Raw genomic sequence first — 22,278 nt, 5'->3', positions numbered from 1 at the left:
TGTGTGTGTGTACATGCCTTTGTCTCCAATTCCTCTCACCTTGCTCAGGGTGGTTGAAACGGAACACATGATTTTTGCCAAGGATGACGCGGGAGCCTGTCTTGAGCACCATTGGCTCCACCACCTCCTTGCCATTCACATAGCACATCGCTTTGGTCACTGGGTGCAGCACCACAACACCCTCTGGTTCTGCACACACAAGATGAAATACATACATACCTATACCAATGCTGTCTCCCTCAAAAACACATACATACATATACCATGGACTGTCTATTCCTCCCCCCTAAAAAATACTTACATACATAATTACATAAATTGAACCTATCTTGCTGAAAAACATACATACATACTATAACAAAGGTGTCTCAACCTAAAATAGGAGATTAGCCAAGACAAGGACAAGGAAATAATCTTATCAATTTATTCTGTAGATTAAGAATGCAGCAAATTCATATTTCAATATAAATAAACTACTGTAGTCTAAAATAGTGAAATGATCATGAAAAACTCAAAACACAAACATACTTTGATTTCAAACTATCTACCTATCTACATATCAAGCTGACAATCCCACACACACACACACACACACACACACACACACACACACACACCATTCACACTTTTAGCTCCATTAACCTATGGTGCAAAGTGGTAATCTCAAAAATCACTGTGCGTAAGTACAGACTTTGATTATAAACTTCTTTTAAGCAGTGCATTTCTTAAAGAAATATAAGTAAAAATTCTGAATATTAGAAAAGAGATTGATTAGAAACACAAAAAAGTGGGGGACTCATAAGCTGTCCAATCCTGTAAGAGAAAGCAAAAATGTTCAATAAAATGATGGCAACAATAAAATTGAGCCAATAAATGCTTTTCTTAAAGTAAAGATAAGTAAAAGCTAAGAGCCTTAAAGAATAGATTATCTACAAAAACAAAAATAAGTAGGAGACTCACAAGCTGTCCAGTCATGTAAGAGAAAATAAGAACATTTAATAAAGTGGTCTTTCTATTTAGCTCTTTCTATACATAAAATGATGATGATAAAAATTAAGACACTTAATAAGCAGCTGGCATCTCAGTGGGCCTTTTTCATCTATATTTTGTCGCCCTTGACCAGTCTTACATAAAATAAATACATATATAAGCAGACAAATCAATTAACAAATATCTCACCTCAAACTGGCAATGTTCTGGCATGATGTGTGAGCCACACAGCTGGATGTCCTGCGGGATGTTGGACTCAGCTGTGCCCACCTTGGTGAAGCCGTCCTTGATGTAGTACAGTAGACACTCCGACATGGAAGGGTCCTCATTCAGGTTGACCAAATGAGGTGTCTGTTGATGGATGTCAGATGGTAAGGATGCAAATTTATTCTTTAAGTCATGAGTGTTCAATGTTCATTAATGGAAGGTAGATAGTGAGGAGGCAAATTTATTCTTAAGTTATGAATGTTTAGTGTCTATTGTGGGAAGGTATATGATGATGACCCAAGGTTGTGAGTGTTTGGTATCTGTTAATGAGAGATGATGAAGATGTAAACTTATTCTGAGTCATGAATGTTTGGTGTATACTCATATTGATTAAAAGGAAAATTGTGAAGAAGCAAATATATTAATAAAAATCATGAATATTTCTTATCATTAATTTTTCATATCTCCATGTGTTAGTAATTCTACCAAGATTAAAAAGACTTCCTGACTATGTATAAGCATGCAGGCGTCTTAAATAATACTCACAACCATTTTCCTTACATCACTCCTTATTATACATTTTTTCTTTACATGTATATTCAAGTAATCTTATTAAAACCAAATAAGTAAACAAAATATATAGTTTGAGTGCATGAATACAGCCACACACAATCTTTTCTAGTATCTTTGACAAATTGAACATGAAAGCAGAAGTATATTAGAAAACATGTATACAGCCCCACACAATCTCTTCTTGTACCTTTAGCAAAATGAACATGGAAGTAAAAGTATATTTGAGTACATGTATATAGTCACACACATTTCTGCTTACCTTCTTTGGTGAGAATATACCCAGAGTGTTTCCATCTTCCTTCAGAGCCACACCCATCTCAGCAAACACTGCCTCCCGCTGAAGACGAATGCTCTCAGTGCGCTTCAGTTTCTCCTCCCAAGTCTCATTGAGTTCTAAAAGTATGGTATGTCTTTGTTAGGATCACTGCTCTCTCTCTCTCTCTCTCTCTCTCTCTCTCTCTCTCTCTCTCTCTCTCTCTTTAATCTATACATATATTGATTAGTGTTGGATGAATAATATAAACAACTTAGATGAGCTTCATAAATTAGTAGAAGCATCTATGTACAAGCATTTATGATATTCCACTAAACATTCCAGCATCAAAGTTCTCCATTTTTCTTCTCTATCTTTTAATATACATGGTGATCAAAATCATCTCTAACATGGTAAAATAGTAAAAGAAATTGGTGACTAAGAGAAACTCTAAAGTAAATAAAAATTTCTGGCAATCTTTCACTCTCTCTTTCAAGAAAACCTGAGACAATATGATGGACTTACCGGCAATCAGTTTCTCATTAGCCTGAAGCTGATCCACTGCATTCTCAGCAACAGTCGACACAGGAGAGGTGATCTGGGGTGTCTCCTTATCGTTCTTGCTGTTCATAACCTTGGTGATCTCCTCGCCTGTAGGAGGAAAAGGAGGGAGGCATGTGAAGTGACTGTCTCAGAAATGTGTGGATGAAAACAGCCGGAAAATAGTGAACCATTCTTGGTAGCGTGTTCAGAGGTATGGACTTGCATCAGCAATCTCTCTCTCTCTCTCTCTCTCTCTCTCTCTCTCTCTCTCTCTCTCTCTCTCTCTCTCTCTCTCTCTCTCTCTCATTATCTCCTAAATTATAATTGTATCTAAGTTTTTAAATCCATTTTCTCTCTCTGTTTCTCCCACTATCTCCATTACTGTTTACAGATTCCCAATTCAATTTCTTCCAGTCACTATATCACCAAAGAAACCCATCCTTCACAAACACAAGCATTCATGTAGAGAGACATTCAGATTGTAGGTGCATAAATATATCAACTTTTGAAATCAACAAAAAGATGTACCAGAAAAGCAATCATATATCAATCATTTACCAATACACGCACACATATACAGCCAAAAGATGTGTAAACATACCCATTTTTTAATCATACTGAAAGACGCACCATAAAAAGATCTCATACATTCAAACACACAGATGTACAAAGCTACTGTTAAGAGATGAACCATAAAAAATATCATATATCATAACACTCACCAACACACACACACACACGCAGACACACAGACAGACATATGAAACCACTATAAAGAGATGTACCAGGAAAAAATTATCTCACACACACACACACACACACACACACACACACACACACACACACACAAATAAAGCTACAATTGACGAAGGGATGAGATAGACAAAACAATGCGCCACCAAGCAAAGCAAATGAAAGCCAGTGAGGTAATGATGCTGCAGATAACAACTACTGAGAAGTGAGCAGGTCAGTCACAGGATGGGAAAGAACAAATAAAAGAAGAAAGTACGAAGTGAAGGAAGAATGAGAAAGTGAAAGAAAAAAAAAAGAAAGGGAGAAAGAGAGAAAAGAATAAAGAATAAACAAAAGGAAAAGTAACAGTAGTAAGTAAAAGCAGTAGGAAGAAGAGGAAGGGGAGGAAGAAGAAAGACACTAATTAGCCAGGAGCGCCAACCAGACAACAGGTCGTGGTGATGTGGCGTTTGTGCAGTTTTGACATCCTCTGGTGATGTCACATTGGAGTGAAGGAGAGCAGAACAAACACACACACAATTCTTACACATTTCCATATTTCTTTACCACTTACACTGTGTATCTGTTGAATATTAAGTTATTCCTTCAAAAAATGCCTATATTACATGAATCTTGAAAAGAAAACAACCTTATGGGGATCTTTCAAAAACATCTATATCAAGTTAATTCTTAAAACCTTTTTTTTTAAATCTGTTGAGATAATCTGTACTTTATTCATGTTACTGTTTCAATTAATTACTAATACTTTAATAAAATGTCTTATCCACACAAACATTAAAAATAATCCTTCTATTCACCTTAAGATGAATTAGAGATACTTCAATGACATAATCTATCCCCAAAACATTAAAAGGTTAATGCAAAGAAAAACATTTCTGTTAGTAATACATTCACTCCTCTCACACTGCACACATCAGAACCCCACCTCCAAAACTATGAAACAAAAACAAACTCACAAACTTACAAGAAGTAACAATGATGAAAAGTAAAAGAAATAGTAATATCATTAAATACTGCATGATATCTACAACTTCACACTGCGACTAGAAAAATTCCTGAACACAGCCAGTAATATTAATCTCATGTGCATCAGAAGTCTACAAGAGGCAGCCAACTATATAATGTACTTCTCAATATGGCACTTCTCACAGTCACAATATCACGAACCACACAATGCAAAAGCCCATAAGAAAAAAAATACTAATTAGTACTTTTGTATACATATATAGGTAATATGTCAATAAGAAAATTTCATATAGTTTTACGTATATGAGAGAATACATGAGTCAGAGCTGAACTGCAATCACTGAGACAAAAGCACACAGCACACACCACAGCACTGACATTCACTCACAACACGCTTACAATTCCTAGCATGGAAAAAAAAAAAAAAAAAAAAAAGACATCCAGGAAAAGTCAAAGTCATCAGCCCTACCACCTTCACCTCCACCAACACCACAGCTGTTTCTGGTGAAGGAGTGAAAGCTCAGTGTTTGTGATGGGCAGTTCAGTGCTGTGATTCAGCTGTGCAGAGTCATATTGTAGTAACTCTCTCTCTCTCTCTCTCTCTCTCTCTCTCTCTCTCTCTCTCTCTCTCTCTCTCTGATTCTCTGCTTGTCAACATGGCTGTCAGTGTCTGTTTATTTACCATCTCTCTCTCTCTCTCTCTCTCTCTCTCTCTCTCTCTCTCTCTCTCTCTCTCTCTCTCTCTCTCTCTCTCTCTCTCTCTCTCTCTCTCTCTGATTCTCTGCTTGTCAACATGTCTGTCAGTGTCTGTCTATTCACCATTTCTCTCTCTCTCTCTCTCTCTCTCTCTCTGCTTGACTACATGTCTAGAGAGCATCTTTGGTACAACAGTATATACACACACACACACACACACACACACACACACACACACACACACACACACACACACACACACACACACACACACAGTCAGACAGTCAGTCAGGCAGTCTGGAAAAAAGAAGGACAAGTCTACACAAAAAGAAGCTTTCTGGCCTCACATCTGCAATGTGCACCACCCCATCACGGAAACAGAAGGGAAGAAAAAAAGCCAATATACTACACACATCATTTTGGAGGTTTCGGTACGTGGCTTAGCTTTTGGGAGAGTTGGAATTTCATCGTCTTTATTTTTATGGTTTTTAGTTTCAAATGTTTTCTTTTGTTGCTGTTGTAGCTTTTTTTCATCAATGTACAGCTGCAAGCGTTTAGCGTGGCACCGCTGCTGCTGCACCCCCTTGCGCTACCAGAGGTTCTCTTTGTGCATGCTGGTAGCTAACGAACCCAATTTGTGGTGGCCTGATGGTGATGGTGAGTGACCGTGGTGGAGTGTGGCATGGCAGGACGCCTGACTTTGGCCAAATAGTGCACCTTTGGCAAGACAGTCCATGAGCAATGCAGGGGCACCCCATGGGAGGGGGGGAAGGCCAAAGTAAAAAAAAAAATAAATAAATAACAATATACAGCAAATGGCTTGAGCATGGGTACCAGCCAAGTGGGGGCTGAGAGGCGTGGGCACAATGGGTGGTGGTGAGTGGGCAGGCTACTTACATGGGGCAAGTTTAGCAGGACGGTTGTCATTGCGATTGATGACCTTGTCATCCTGGCCGGCTAAAGATGGCATTAGGGAGAGAATGGCACCCATGTTAGGCTGGCCTCTTCCTGCCAGTGCCCAGAGAACTAGCAGGCATCTTTTCTACCTTTGTGCTAGCCTTTAGCCAGTCTCCACAATACAAAATGATGGACAGACAAAAAATAGAAGTAACAGCAGTACCTCCCCCCCCAGCAGCCCAGCTAGAACCTGCCTGTGGCCCAGTGCAGCACTCACACTCCTCCCTGGCTCACTACTCAGCAGTATGAAGGTTGGGAGGGAGGCAATGAGGGCCCACCAGCATTACGTTACTGCTACAGATACACAGGTGCCTTCACTGAGGGAGGGAGGGAGGGAGGGAGGGGTGGCCTGCCTTTTCTACACCAACCAACACTTTGAAGGGTTATTCATAAAAAGGAGGCAAAGGGGAAGGGAACTTTTGAGATACTGATGTAACTACATAGTGTGTGTGTGTGTGTGTGTGTGTGTGTGTGTGTGTGTGTGTGTGTGTGTGTGTGTGTGTGTGTGTGTGTGTGTGTGTGTGTGTGTGTGTGTGTGTGTGTGTGTGTGTGTGTGTGTGTGTGTGTGTGTGTGTGTGTGTATGAGTGAGTGAGTGCATGAGTCAACTGGCAAATCAAGGTGCTCCATCTCTCCTAGTGTTTCCTGGGGTCTCTGTCAGCCTGGCACTCACTGATTTTCCTTTACTACTTATTTTCCCTTGTGAAGCAGAAAGGAAAAAGATATGGTGGAGGAGGTGGAGAAGAAGGTGAACACTGAAGAGGAGTCATAGATGATACAGAGGAGGAGGAAGGTAATGGTGAGGCTAGACTTACCATCCTGCACCTCAATCCCTTCCTGTTTGAGTAACTCTCGCAGGCGCTGTATCTCCTCCTTCAGTTCGCGGATCAGTTTGGCGTTGGCATCTTCATTCACCACGGCATTGCAACGGATCTGCTTGGCCCTGTCAGCATACCTGGGGTAGCACACTTTGTCACCATCTCAACTTGTTATGCTTTTGTCATAGGATTACTTTTATGAGGTATTCTGTGTTGTTAACAATTTCATTACTATTTCTAGACATTACAATGAATAAGCTTTGGTGGGGACCACACTTTGTCACCATTTCAACTTGCTAGGCTTTGTAATAGAGTTATTTTCATGAAGTACTCTAAATTATTAACTAGTTCATTGTCTGTTAAACATTACAATGGATCTACTATGCATAGCTGGGGAAACATACCTTTTTGTCTAATTTGTTAGTTATTTTCTTTGTCCCTCATTATTGCACTGTTGTTTTAAAGGCATTTATGTTGTAAATTGCCATTCTTTACATGTTTGAAATTAAGATAAATATATTGATCTCTTTTAAGTAAGGAGATTTAGGCATTATTGAACTCTAGAGCTCAAAAATACAGTGATGGAGAACATCAAACTTAAGAATGGAGACAGCAAGAGGCAGGCAAATACAGACACAGAGAATACAGAAAGATGGATACAATCATTAACTCAAGAATGAAAACAGGAAGCGATAGACAAATATAGACACAAACTTCACAAAAATAACAAAAAATTGAAAAACAGAGAAAATGAAAACATGTAACATCCACAGGAAAGTGCCTTGCCATAAAAAATTCTAACCTAAAGAACAGAAAAAGGAAGAGATAAAAAAACATAGGCACAAACTCCATAAAAATAATAAAAACCCTAAAATAAAGAACACCTATACACGCAGCTAAAAGAAAGTGTCTCATTATAAAATTCACAAACTCGAGGGCAGAAAAAAGAGAAAAAACTGAAAAATACATGAACTTAAGAAAAAAAATTCATTAAATCAAGTAAAAAATAGACAGATTAATACAAACACACACACAGCCCTGCCACAGACCTGAGGGTGGAGAGAGTCTCATCATAGTTAATGTCAGCAGGTGAGATGGCCGCCACCATGGCCGTCTTGCTGTTGCCGCCAAGGTTTTCTCGGAGCAGCCAGGTCAGTACAGAGTCTCGGTAGGGAATGAACTCTCCTTTCCGCTTCTTGTTTGGCTTGGAGGCCTGATTGGAAGAGGAGGAAGAGGACAGTAAGAGTAAGATTTTTTCTCTTCTTATTATCAAACATGCAACATTTTAGAAAGTTCTAGGAAGCAATTTGTAATAAGATAACAATATAAAAACCAATAAAATAATAATGATGGCAATAGTTTGTGGTTTATTTCAAGTACAGGTCAGCATCATCAGCCAAAAATCTACACATTCACCTTGCTTATAACCTATACACTCTTGACTTTCTGTTGATGCAAACTATGCAAACTTTAAACATACTGCAACTAGGCACAATAGTATTCAGAAACTTTGACAGAAATAATATATATATCTTCAAAGAACAATACAAAGTCCTTCTCAAAACACAGACAACTTGTACTACACTCATGATTTCCTCTCACTGCTAACTCTCCACAAAATTTTCTCACTGCAAATTCTTAACATAATTCCCTCTCACTGTACACAAATCATCTACAACAAAACATACTCATGATTTCCTCTCACTGCAAAACCTCAAATGTACTTCCTCTCACTGCAAACTCTCCATATAATTTCCTCTCATTGTAAACTAATCATCTACAACAAAACACACTCATGACTTCCCCTCAATACAAAATCTTAACATAATTTCCTCACACTGCAAACTTTCAGCACTCTACAACTAAAGAAAACACAGAGAACACAGCATACGCACCACTTCTGCCAGGCCAGAGATAACCTTTCCCAGAGTAGTGAGGGACTTGTTAATGTTTGCTCCCTCCTTCAGGCGGGTTCCCTTGGCCCCTGTGGAGTCTGCACGCTCAGAGCCAGCCAAGTCTACCAGTGAGATCTGATAGATGAGGAGGAGATATGAAAGATTGTTTTCCATGATTCTTTAGTTCTGTTGTTCTATCTTTTAAAGTTGAAAGTTAATTGTTTTTTTAGTCCAATATTTTGCATCTTAAAGTTGAAATTTACAGTTTATTTTTCAAAGGAGTGTATATGAGAGATACAGAGAGGTATAAGTTTTAGAGAGAGAGAGAGAGAGAGAGAGAGAGAGAGAGAGAGAGAGAGAGAGAGAGAGAGAGAGAGAGAGAGAGAGAGAGAGAGAGAGAGAGAGAGAGAGAGAGAGAGAGAGAGAGAGAGAGAGAGAATGAGGATGCACAAAGGTTGACAGTGACAAAGAATAAACAATGAAAAGGGAGGATGGACAGACAAGCAGGCAGGGAGAGAAAAGGAGCTAAATTGACATAAAATCTTAATACAAAGATCAAAGAACATAACACAAAGAAGTAGTAGTAGTAGTAGAAGTAGAAGTAGAAGTAGAAGTAGTAAAAGTAGAAGTAGAAATAGAAGTAGTAGTAGAAGCAGTAGTATAAAAGAAAAACAAGAGCAAGCAGAAACAAATTAAAAAGAAAAAAAAGCAGTGAAGACAAAGAAGAACACAAAGAAAAACAAAAAGAAACTGTAACCTCAGAAAAAAAAACAAGAACTAGAAGAACAACAATAATAAAGGTAAAAGAATATAAATAAGACAAAGAAAAGCCACTCACTTTGGAGACTCGTTCAGACGTCAGCTTCGTGGTGGTGTCATCCCGGCGCTGTGTCAGGACAATGGTGAACACAGCATGGGAGCGGGAGGATGTCTCGTTCATGTTAGTGGCAGCGACCGTCCTGAGAGGGTCACACACAAAGAGAGATCACAGTAAATTAACAGAGACTTGGGTATATGTTGCTGCCAGTGCTTAGTTCTGGTTCCAAAGCTGTGATACCTGATTCTGCTGCCTTCATCAATCAGGCTGTGGTTGTCCTCTCTTCTATAGCCTTCGATCCTATTCTAATCCCTCAGTAATGCAAGGGTTCTCATACTTTCACTCCCATTCATAGACAAAGTCCCAAACAGTCACCTACCTGGCCTTGTTGTTCTTATAATTAGAGTCTCGGCATCCTGTCTTGTACAACATTTAATCCTACTCTGATCCTTTAGCAAAGAAAGTCAAGCAGTGCTTTCTTTCTTTGTCTCTTAGCACTAGCACACTCATCTGCCCTTGTTGCCCTTATCAATCAGGACATCCTCTCTTATACAACATCTAATCTAATTCTGATCCCTTTGAGTCAAGCAGTAACTTCACTCTTTGTCTCTTAGCACCCAAACACTCACCTGGCCTTGTTGCCCTCATCTATCAGGTTCTGGATGTCTTCATAGGTAGTGACAGCAAGCTTGGCGAGGTCCTCCACATAGGGGCCCAACAGGGGATGTTCCCTCACCCTCAGGTTGTTATGTTTCTTGGGGTTGAGCAAGTCTCTCACACGCTCACAGTAGATCTCCATGTAACTCACCTGTGTTTGGATACAGAGAGAGAGGATTGATTGACTGATTGACTGACTGAAAGCTGTACTGCAATAATGGAAGGATATGTTGTATGAGAGAAGGAAAGTTTGATTACATGACAGACTGTTTGAATGAGAGTGTTGCAGCATTGGGACTGTATGATGCTACTAGAGAAAAGGAGATAAGGTGGAAAAAAAAATTGAAGTTATGAGAAGACATGAGATCAAGGAGTGAAGGAAGAGATTTAAAGAATTGTGATCATGAGATAAGGGAGTGAAAGGAAGAAGAAAAATAGAAGATTAAGATGAAAAACCAAAGATATGAGGAGATATGAGATTAAGATAAAGAAGAAGAAGTGGAGGAGGAGGAGGAGGGGGCAAAGATGATTAAAGAGTTATGATGATAAGAAATGAGAATAAGATGAAGAGGAGAAAGTATGAAATTAAGCAGGAAAAGTTCATATTTGTTTTGGTGGCATTAATTTCTGTTACCTTAGAAACAAATAATGAAAAAATGGAAATGAACAAATATGGAAGAAAAGTAATTCATGATCAAATACATAATGCATGAGTTGAAGGGGGATGTGGAAGGGTTGAAAAAAAATCTTAAAAATGCACGGTGAAATGAAAGAAGTTAATGAAAAAAATGAATATGTAAAATTAGAGAGAAAAAGAGGTGGGAAAAGAGGGGAGGAGGAGGAGGAGGAGGAGGTCAGAGTTGAGATATATGCACCTAAATGAACTTGTGAACTTTCCCACTGGACAGATTAACTTTTTAAAGAGGAACAAATGAAAGAGAAAATCAAGAATAAAATAAAAATAAGATGAAGAATAAAAGCAAATACCTATACAGAACAAGAAAAGAGATGAAATAAGTCTCTGGTGATGGAATATTGACATGTGATTAATTAATATAGACACATGCTTTTATAATTAAGAACATTACGTGTCTTTTATGTCTGCTCTGATCTGCGTGAGAATTATTAAACAAGGAAGAAAGAAATAATGGAGGTCAAGGTTGTATTAAGGTTATTATAAATCTTTGCATCATTAAAGATATCACCATTACTGTAGGCATAATAAAAAGAAAAAGTCAATTTATATTCTCTAAACAACTTATCTTTAATCAGTACCATCTAATATTCCTAAAACACAGCCTCCTTCAATCCATAGCAGCTTGTATCCTTTATATATCTTGCCTTTTATTACTAATGTTCATGTTCTTTGTTCTCTCATCATTCCTCACCATGAAATTCCCTCTATTCTCATCTCACCATCCCTCTGTCTAAGTTAAGCCTTCCCTCTCTTCTGTTCCTCACCGCTGGCAACCTAAGTCCTTCTAATCTTTGTTTTGGGAGTTCTTTTGTGCTTGGTATCATCTTTGTTGCCGCTCTTTGTAACTCTTCTCCAATCTATTATGTGTCTTTGTGTTGTTGTGGCTTCTCCATATATATTTTGCTGTCTGATTTTATCTTCACACAGTTTTTCTTGTGATTCTGTCTACATTCTCTAACTTATTTTCAGTATTGGTATCTTAGTTGCATTTCTCCTTTAATTCAAGGGTATATTTTGTGTCTTTCCACATATTATCTTTGTTGCATTCCCCTATAAGTTTTCCAGTATATTTTGTGTTTTCATTTCTTTCTTGTCCTTTCTGCACTTTTTTAGTAGTTGATTCATTGTTTCTTCAAATGGGATGATGAGCAGCATCTTTCACTCTTGACTTCTTCCATCTCACTTTCTTCCTCTTGACGTTCTTCCATCAACTAACAAAACTATATGGCATGTCACACTAACTTATCTGAACTACCATGTCAATTACTTCACTATATTTCAATTTTAGTGTATGAAATTGACTGACACAAGTAATTCAATATTCACAGTTTTAGTGTTATTATGAATTCAATGTTTTACTGATGAGGGAAAACAAATAACAATAATTTTAAAAGCTTGAAAAATGTTTGCAGAACGAGACATATAATTCAAACTACTTTGCATAATGCTATTAGTACTTGTTTATAATTGCTTGAGGATTGATGGGGAAAGATTACCTATTAAAGTCCCATCATGCAACACAATGTTCAGTCTGTGATCAGCAAAGAATTTCATGCACTGACTTCACAACACTCAAATGCTGAGAAATTACCACATTCAGGAAACCCATTGCAAAATAATTATGTACCTTTATGAATGAATTTTTTATATGTTAATGTGCAGATAAGCAAAACAAATATATTGATAATTCATTTAATCTCTCTCTCTCTCTCTCTCTCTCTCTCTCTCTCTTTACCATCTACAGATGTATTTTTTTTTATTAAAGTTTATGTACATACTGTTATCAACATCATGCCTACTCCTGCTTTCTCCCTTCTCTCTCTTTCCCTCTATCTATATATTTTTTTCACATTTGCACCATTCATTCTTTTTATTCTCACATTTACATGTCCTCATTCACTTTCTTACATTTCCCTTTATCTCATCTCCTTAATTTTCATATGTTCATTACATTTTATTAATGTAATATGTTTCATAACTTCTCTCTCTCTCTCTCTCTCTCTCTCTCTCTCTCTCTCTCTCTCTCTCTCTCTCTTCTTTTAATGGAAGCTTCCTTTGTTCCCATTTCTGGAACCACCAAAGAAAAAAGCATGACACCACAAACTGTTCCCCTGACCTACATAGCACAACACAACACTACTGCCAAACACCAGCATAATATTGCATTAGTTGGCACGAAACCATGTGAACTTACTTCAGACAATCTGGTAATTTTTTTTTCAATATATCATGTACTGAGTCAATGATTATTACTTTTATTATTTCCTTCATTCCCTAGTTTCTCTGTCTTTCCTATTTCACTTGCCCTTCCATCTGTCTCTGCCTTCTTAATGTAAAGCTTTATAATCTGCTATTTTTTCCTTAATATATAATTCATTCATCAGTTATCACTATGTTTATTTCCTTCACTCATATTATGTTCGCTATTTCATCTGTCTTTGCTTTACACATTTCACCTTCCTTTTCATTTGCCTTAATTCAAAATGCAAAACTTTACTAGTAACAATTTCATAATATCTTTCATATTCTCATTTCTTCCCTTCTCCATTTTTAATCTTCCTTTCTGTATTCAGTCTCTCTCTCCTTAGCACAATATTCCAATAGCACCATAATTTCTTCACATATCTCATTCTTTTGTGTCTTTCAATAGTGGGCAATCTTCTTTCCTCAGCTATTCAGTCTTACTTCCTATTTTTTTTTTTTTTCTTGATACAAAACTTGAATATCATCTTTGTACATCTGAAATATTAATACTAAGAGAAGATCTGGTTTTCAGTTTTCAATCCTTCTTCCCTTTTATGTCAATTTCCTTAATGCAAAATGTAACCAATATCATCTCTTTCCTTATCTTTCATGTCTTTCACTTTGTGTTTCTCATTTTTCCCCATCTTCTTCCTTTACCATTCCGTCCATCTCTCTATTCAAGAAGTTAACTGGAACCATTCTTTCATCCCTTCCAAAGGTAAGCCTTGAAAAAGCCATCTTTCTCTTCTTTCCAAACTTCCTTCTTAAACTTCTTAAAAAGTGAGTTACAACTTCATCTTGGAGGAATTTAACATCTCCACTATTTTCTCTGAGGTTTTTCTACTACTTGACCTTTACAGAGGAGCATACAGCAGTCCCCTTTGACATCAGTTTGCCTGGTAATCTCGCCATGTGTCCACTTGTCAGAGGAGTGAATAGAGAGAGAAAGAGATGAAAAATAAGATGGCTCAGAACTCCCTCTGGTAACCATGGACACCATTCAACTCTCACCCCATCTGACTGAATACTTCATCCCTTCACTTTCCTGTTGATGCTCCTCTTCTAAAAACACTTATACTATTTCTTTTCATGTTTTTGTTACCTATCCTGTTACTTCTATTTTTCCTCCTTCTTCCACTAATTATCCAGCTCTACCTCTTCCCTCTTTTCCGCTGCTGCACCTTCTCTTCATCCCCTCCTTTTATAACCACTGCCATTACTTTTTTCGTTTCTGTTTCCTATCCAGTAGTATTTATATTTTTTCCTCCTCCTTCTATCAATTATCCAGTTCTGCCTTTCTTTTTCTAATGTTACTCCTCTTCATCCTTTGTCTTCTTTTTATCACTATCACTATTCCTTTTCACATGTCTCCTTCCTATTCTATTTCCATTCCTAGTTCTAGTCCCTCCCTGCTTTTATTTCTACTCAAGTCTCTCACAAGTCGCTTAACAATAGAGGCATATCATCTCATTACTGATCAACAAGTATTCTCATGTATATAATTTTTTTCCTTCTGGTAATTACAGTACAAGTTCTACTCCCTCCTTACTCTTTTCTGTTGAATTCTCTGACACGTAGCTTATTAACAGTAGCGTAGTTTCTGCAGATATCCTCATTTTCTTCTTTTGTAAATTATAGTTATACTTCTTCCATGTTCTTTTCTTTACTAGTACATAATTTTTTTTCTTTTGTGAATTATAGTTATGCTTCTTTCCTGTTCTTTTCTACCTAATTCTCCTGTATGTTGTTTAATGACAGTAGCATATAGTATGTATATAGCTTCTACAAATATACTTTCCTTACAGACCAATAAGTATTTATGTGTTATATTACTGTGTTCCTCCTTGCCCCACTAATTGTAGTTTTATCCTTCCTTGTTCTCTTCTATATGATTCTCTCACATGTCTAACAGTAACATAGTTTCCACAAATATTCTGAATACAAACCAACATCTCCATTGTTTGTATTTGGCTCTCATGTCAATGTACATACTTCTCACTATCTTAACCCTTTCACTGCAATGATTACCTTTTGCCAACATAGAGATCAAATTAAACAAAACAAAACAATATGAGTCTAATTTCATCTGTGCTAAGTCAAGATAAACCTTTTAAATGATAATGAGAATGATTGACTAACAGTGGAAGACTTAACTATCCTCTCACTCAATCCAACCCTCTCTAAAACCCTGTCTAGCATTTCCCTATCATACATATCACATGCTTTCTCTATACATATCTGGGGAAGCTTCACTCACCTCGACAGAGTACTGCAGTTCCCCATCTGTCGTCTCAGCAATTCTGTTGAACATGTCCTTGCAGATGAGGGGGATGATGCCCTCCTGTCCCTCCTCCTGCTTGCCCATCATGGTGTAGGACTTGCCCGCCCCTGTCTGTCCATAGGCGAAGATACACACATTGTAGCCTGGGAGAGGGAGAAAGATGTAAGATTAGGTGGAGTAAATGTAAGAGGTATGTGTTTGAGTTGTGGTTTGAAAGGAATAAGAAAGGACAGGACTGACTGAAAAAGGTGAAACAGGATGAGAGATGTAAGGTGAGAGTACAGTAAATGAGAGAGAGAGAGAGAGAGAGAGAGAGAGAGAGAGAGAGAGAGAGAGAGAGAGAGAGAGAGAGAGAGAGAGAGAGAGAGAGAGAGAGAGAGAGAGAGAGAGAGAGAGAGAGAGAGAGAGAGAGAGAGAGAGAGAGAGAGAGAGAGTATTAAATGTACAGGAAATGAAAGAGGAATTTGGAAGGAAAAATAAGAATAAGGAATGAAACATAATACATCTAAAAGGGAGAGGAAATGATGATGAGCAAATAGAGACAAAGGAGAGAAGAGGAGAAATATAAGAAACTGAATTAGTGCAACAGACATATGTAAATGAGATAATTAGACAAAAAACTAAGAATTCTGAGCAAGAAATTGGGGAAGAGAGAGAGAGAGAGAGAGAGAGAGCAGAGAGAGGGAGAAACTGATACAAGATAGAATAAAGAGATATAAAAACAAAGAAAAATATAAGACGTGTACATGTAAGCTTAAAAATTCAGGATAAGAAGCTTAAGAAGACGAAAGATAAAAAATGGTAAAGAATCACAAAACCAGACATGTGCTAACCTTCGAAAGCATGTTCCAGCATCTCCTCGCCAATGTCTCTGAACACATCCTGCTGGGAGGCGAAGGATGGATCACTCACCTGCAACAGAGAGACACATAGATGAGTGAATGAAGGGAAGCATTTGTGAGAGGAAGTGTACTGGGTGATGTTTTACTACTATTACTACTACTACTACTACTACTACTGTTATTATGCCTCCTTTATCTTCTCTTATACCATGGATGGCTTTTATTTCATGCTATGCCAGGTTTACAGAAGTGTTTTGAAATATAGCAATCTTGGAAAAGACTTGAAAAAATTGTTGCTGTTTGAATTCCCTTACAAACTACTACTACTACTACTATTACTACTACTACTACTACTATGACATTTTAAACTGCAAAGGCATGTTGATTTCCCAGTTAATCCTCTTCCTCTTCCTCCTCCTCCTCCTCCTCCTCCTCCTCCTCCTCCTCCTCCTCCTCCTCCTCTCTCCGTTCTAAGCTTTCTCTCATATTAAAAAGTTAATTCACAGCAGTAAATTAAAGAGATGCTATGCCTGAAGGTTAATTCTTGTTTGTACATTTCTCTTTTGTCTTCCTCTTGTTCTTCCTCCTCCTCCTCCTCCTCCTCCTCCTCCTTTCACTCTTTCTCATGAGGCTTGACATTAAACAAAGGTAGTCTTGCTTCCAGTAATACTCTCTCTCTCTCTCTCTCTCTCTCTCTCTCTCTCTCTCTCTCTCTCTCTCTAGTATTTATAACACACTGACATTCTATTCGCTTAAAGAAAGAGTGACCTTTGTGTAGGCCTCATTCATTCCTCCTCTACACACACACACACACACACACACACACACACTCTCTCTCTCTCTCTCTCTCTCTCTCTCTCTCTCTCTCTCTCTCGTTGTGTCTTAACTCGAGTATCAGGAAGAAGAAAGTTAATATAAAGGGGTCACAACAAAAGACTCGTTGCGTAACTAAATTATCTGACCTTATTACAGAGAGAGAGAGAGAGAGAGAGAGAGAGAGAGAGAGAGAGAGAGAGAGAGAGAGAGAGAGAGAGAGAGAGAGAGAGAGAGAGAGAGAGAGAGAGAGAGAGAGAGAGAGAGATTTACACGCAAACTTGCACAAGAATGATCACTCACACGCATGACATGAATGTTAAGCACACACACACACACACACACACACACACATAGGAGTACGAAAAGGCAGGAAAATGAGATGAAGACAAGAAGAAAACTGCGAATGAAATGGAATATGCATGTAAAAGATGTTAATAGCTAAAGAAGGAACAGAGGAAGAGAGAAAAAAAACTGGAATAAAAACATGAATTTAAAGGAAAGAAGGAAGGAAGGAAGAAGCTAACGAATAAGAAATTAACAAAAGAAAGAAAGAAAGAAAAGAACAGTGATGAAGGAAGGAAGACAAGTAGGAAGAAAGGAAAAATAAGAAAACCCGAGGAGAGTAGAGGAAAGGAAAGAAAAGAAGGAAAAAAGAGAAAGAAGGAAAGAAAAGAGAACAGTGATGAAGGACGGAAGAAAAGTAAGAAGAAAGGAAAAAAAAGAAAGAAACCACGAGAAGAGTAGAGGAAAAGAAGGAAAAGAGAAAGAAGGAAAGAATAGCGCATGCCATTTCGTGTCCTTCCCTCCTTCTCTTCCTTCTTCTATCCCTCTCCCTCCCAGTCCCTCGCTCTCCCTCCCACTTCCCGTTCTCCCTCCCTCCCTCCCTCCCTCCCATCCGCCTCATCCTTGCGATCAATACTTCTACGTCCGGGCACACACACACACACACACACACACACACACACACACACACACACACACACGCAGAACCTTTCAATAGGGCTAAAAATTAACGAAGAAAAAAGAAAGAAAAAGAAAAGATGAAAAGGGATCCGAAATCGTTTAAATGCCATTACAATTAAAGAAAATTAAGGGAAAAAAAGAAAAGACAATGAAAATAAGAAAATAACACGATTATTTTCATGATTACTTAGAAGGAAAGCGAGGAATATAATTAAGTAGCTACGTGTGCGTGTGTGTGTGTGTGTGTGTGTGTGTGTGTGTGTGTGTGTGTGTGTGTGTGTGTGTGTGTGACCTTGCTCTCCATTATAGAACATGGAAGTAGGTCAGATGAGGCTTAGGGAAAGGAAGGGAGAGCGGGAGAGGGAGGGAGGGAGGGAGGGAGGGAGGAGGGAGGAGGAGGAGGAGAGTGGGGAGAGAGAGGGAGGAGGGAGGTGGGGAGTAAGAGAGAGAGGGAGGGAGGGGGTAGAGAAGAGGGTTAAACTGTGTGGGAGGGAAGGAAGAAAAAAAATAGACTAAGGATGGAAAAATATGTCCCCTCTCTCTCTCTCTCTCTCTCTCTCTCTCTCTCAGAACATCAACCTTTTCATTTTATTTCTCGAACTCAATTAATGCCGGAACAGAGAGAGAGAGAGAGAGAGAGAGAGAGAGAGAGAGAGAGAGAGAGAGAGAGAGAGAGAGAGAGAGAGAGAGAGAGAGAAGGGAGGACACGTTAATGGGAGTATACCCAAAGTGCTACATGACCGTAAAGAGAGAGAGAGAGAGAGAGAGAGAGAGAGAGAGAGAGAGAGAGAGAGAGAGAGAGAGAGAGAGAGAGAGAGAGAGAGAGAGAGAGAGAGAGAGAGAGAAAATATAACGAATATATTTATTAACTGTACTAAATATTTTAAATAGGTTTGAATACAGTAATAGAAAACAAGTACGATACATATTCCCAAAGGTACGACAATCACAAAATAAACGAGCAAATGTATGAAATGAACGTAGAAAATAAAACAATACAACATACAAGTAACACACCATGAAATAAAACCACAAATACATAAATGAATAAATGTGTAAATATTAACAATACACATGAAGAGAGAGAGAGAGAGAGAGAGAGAGAGAGAGAGAGAGAGAGAGAGAGAGAGAGAGAGAGAGAGAGAGAGAGAGAGAGAGAGAGAGAGAGAGAGAGAGAGAGAGAAATATATATATAGAAAACACGAGAAATAGCAAAATCAGATGAAAACACACGAATTATGAAAATGAGGAACATACTTTTACGAAAAATATGTCATATATATGCAAACGAAGCAAAACATGATAAAACAAAGGAAAGGGAAAAATATTTATATGTATCTGGACACACACACACACTTCCATACCCTTCCTTTGGGATTTAGAGAGAGAGAGAGAGAGAGAGAGAGAGAGAGAGAGAGAGAGAGAGAGAGAGAGAGAGAGAATCCATATTGGTCTTCTGTGCAAGAAAGAGCAACGAGCAGCGAGAGAAACAACAGGAAAGGTGAGAGGACAAGATTCTGAGAACTCTCTCTCTCTCTCTCTCTCTCTCTCTCTCTGTATTACTAACGTAAACACAAATTTTCACTAGCAAGCTGTGAGAGAGAGAGAGAGAGAGAGAGAGAGAGAGAGAGAGAGAGAGAGAGAGAGAGAGAGAGGGGGCGGTGTGTTGTTATGAATTCTTTTTTGTTCCTCAAAGACATCGCAGTGCGCATCTGTGTGTGTGTGTGTGTGTGTGTGTGTGTGTGTGTGTGTGTGTGTGTGTGTGTGTGTGTGTGTGTGTGTGTGTTTGCATGCCGGTCTTTATATGCCCGTCTTTGTTTGTTAATCCATTCATGTTCCTTCCAGTCTCTATTGTGTGCGTTCATCTGTCTATCTCTTTATTCCTGTCTATCTGTCATTTTCTTGCTGTCCGTCTCTGTTTCTCCGTCTGTCTTTATAACCTGTCTCCTTTATGTGTCTGTTTCTTCCTCCATTCCTATTTGTTTGTCCATCTGTCTCTTTGTCTAATCGATCGTATTCATCTGTCTCTTTCTGCATGTCTGTCTATGTCTGTTTGTGTATTCGTTCTATGACTGACTGTTTCTCTGTTTCCTTCTGTCTCTTTGTCTGTCATATCGATTCTGGTTATGCTTCTGTATCTTTGTATCTGTCTATAAGTCTGTCTATTCGCTTGTTTGTTCTTGTATTCATTTCATATCAGTCTGTTTGTCTGTTTCCCTCTTATTATGTTGTCTCTGTCTATTTTTCCTTTCATAACTTTGTCTTTCTATTTAATACCGGTCTCTCTCTCTCTCTCTCTCTCTCTCTCTCTCTCTCTCTCTCTCTCTCTCTCTCTCTCTCTCTCTCTCTCTCTGTTACTATCTACCTATCTATCTGTCTGTCTGTCTGCCTGTCTGTGTTGCTGCCGTCTATCTCCTTCATTATTGCCTGTCTGTCACCGTCTCTCTTCCGTCAATGAATGTCCGTGTGACTGTCCTTCCCTTTGTCCCTGCCTCCCTGTCTGCCTGCCTGCTTTTCTGCCTGTCTATCTGTCTGTCTGTCTTTCCCTTTGAATCTGACAATGCAATCTCGGTGAAAAATGAATTTGCAACTTGATCACCGAGAGAGAGAGAGAGAGAGAGAGAGAGAGAGAGAGAGAGAGAGAGAGAGAGAGAGAGAGAGAGAGAGTGTGTGTGTGTGTGTGTGTGTGTGTGTGTGTGTGTGCTGCAACCGGTCATTGTGTTGCAATACCGTTCTTCATCAGAATCCAGGTCAATTCAGGTCGCTGCGTGCGTAGAAGTGCAGGCCAGGCAGTGTTTGTTGATGTAATACAGAAGTGATGTGTTGTGATATTCGTCCTACATTCTATCTATCCTTCCTTGTCTTTCTTTCTCTTTCACGGCTTCACCATCATCATCATCATCATCATCATCATCATCATCATCATTTCATTTTTTTCTGATTCTTTGTTCTTTTCCTTGTTTTTTTTCCTTCCCGTGTTACGTTTTTCCGGTTTTCTTTCTTTTCCTCTCTCCTTTCTATCTTTTTTTTTATTAATTTTCTTCTTTCGTCACTCTATCTACTCATTTCAGGTCATATGTTCAACTGTATATTGCGTCTCTATTGTATTTTGGTGTATTTTGTTGTTGTTGTTATTGTTGTTGTTGTTATTGTTATTGTTGTTGTTTTTGTTATTGTTGCTGCTGCTGTTGTTGTTGTTGTTATTGTTGTTATTGTTGTTGTTGTAGTTATTGTTGCTGTTGTTATTGCTGTTGTTGTTGTTGTTGTTGTTGTTGTTGTTGTGATTTGGATGATACATAGTCTACTCATCATTGTACTCTTCTTCGTGTTCTTCATCATCCACTTACTATTTCCTTTATTTCCTCGTCAATATCACCATCGTCATCATGTTTCTTTTTCCTCCTCCGCTTTCTCGTCATTTCCTTCTTCTTCTCCCTCTTCTTGCGTCTCCCTTCAGACAAATAGCAGTTTCTTTTTTTTTTCACAGGCAGCGTCGTAAGATGCAACAAGTCTGCTGGTGTTCGTTCTTCCTTAGTATTCCTTTGTTTATCTCTCTCCTTTCAATCTCCTCTTACTTGTTCTTATTTTTATTTTCTTCCTCCCTTCATTCTTTTCCTCTTCATTCTCCTACTTATTCTCCTTTATTTGTCTTCTGCCTTCTCCTCCTTCTATTCTGCGTTTTCTTTCTTTTGTACCCTTCCTCCTCCTCCTCCTCCTCCTCCGCTTCGTACACCTACTCGTGTTGTATTTTTTCCTAAATGTTCTTTTATGTCCCTCGTCTCCTCCTCCTCCACCTCTTCCTCCTCGTTTCTACCTCCTCTTCCCCCTCGCACCACCACCACCACCACCACCTCCAGTGACGCACGCACGCAGAACACAACAATACAGAATCGGGCAGCCGTGATGGGAACGACCTATCTGAAACCCGTGACACGCTCAGGTACGCCCCAAGAGAGAAGGAAGAGCAGGAGGAGGAGGAATATACATGCAGATCAATACGTGATGGAAAGCTGGGGAATAAAAATAGCAAAACATTAGGCTCGAAAATATTCAAACCAAGATGGAATGGAGAACGGGAAATACGGTAAAACTAACGGGAGGAAAGAGGAGAATGGGAAAGATGAAATTAACAAAGCAATATGTAACATAGAAAATCAAAAAATGAACGGAAGGAGAAAGGAAAGGATAACAAAACGAAGAAAAAGAAAAGCAATATACAACACAACACTGCATGAGAGAAAGAGACATGGAAAGGTCATAAAGTAACGTAATAAAAATAAGGAGAAAAATACAAGGAAACCAATACATACAT

The 22,278-nt window shown here is 38.6% G+C and overlaps 1 protein-coding gene across 1 annotated transcript in view; it reads right to left on the bottom strand.

Annotated features, from left to right (window-relative positions):
• LOC123515533 (kinesin-like protein unc-104) overlaps positions 1-22,278 on the bottom strand; it is a 103,281-nt gene that overhangs the window by 40,214 nt on the left and 40,789 nt on the right. Inside the window, exons 4-15 of the mRNA XM_045274244.1 lie at positions 16,179-16,257; positions 15,322-15,488; positions 10,096-10,274; positions 9,488-9,608; positions 8,650-8,784; positions 7,804-7,967; positions 6,752-6,891; positions 5,879-5,938; positions 2,549-2,674; positions 2,030-2,163; positions 1,180-1,341; positions 40-181 (exon numbers count right to left, since the gene is read on the bottom strand). Of these exons, the coding sequence (XP_045130179.1) occupies positions 40-181; positions 1,180-1,341; positions 2,030-2,163; positions 2,549-2,674; positions 5,879-5,938; positions 6,752-6,891; positions 7,804-7,967; positions 8,650-8,784; positions 9,488-9,608; positions 10,096-10,274; positions 15,322-15,488; positions 16,179-16,257 (1,609 nt within the window). The remainder of the gene's footprint in view (positions 1-39; positions 182-1,179; positions 1,342-2,029; positions 2,164-2,548; positions 2,675-5,878; positions 5,939-6,751; positions 6,892-7,803; positions 7,968-8,649; positions 8,785-9,487; positions 9,609-10,095; positions 10,275-15,321; positions 15,489-16,178; positions 16,258-22,278) is intronic.

This window comes from Portunus trituberculatus, chromosome 39, assembly GCF_017591435.1.
Source record: "Portunus trituberculatus isolate SZX2019 chromosome 39, ASM1759143v1, whole genome shotgun sequence".
NCBI lineage: Eukaryota > Metazoa > Arthropoda > Malacostraca > Decapoda > Portunidae > Portunus > Portunus trituberculatus.
Note: the sequence above shows the minus strand (reverse complement) of the source record. Positions and strands in the feature narration are given on the sequence as shown.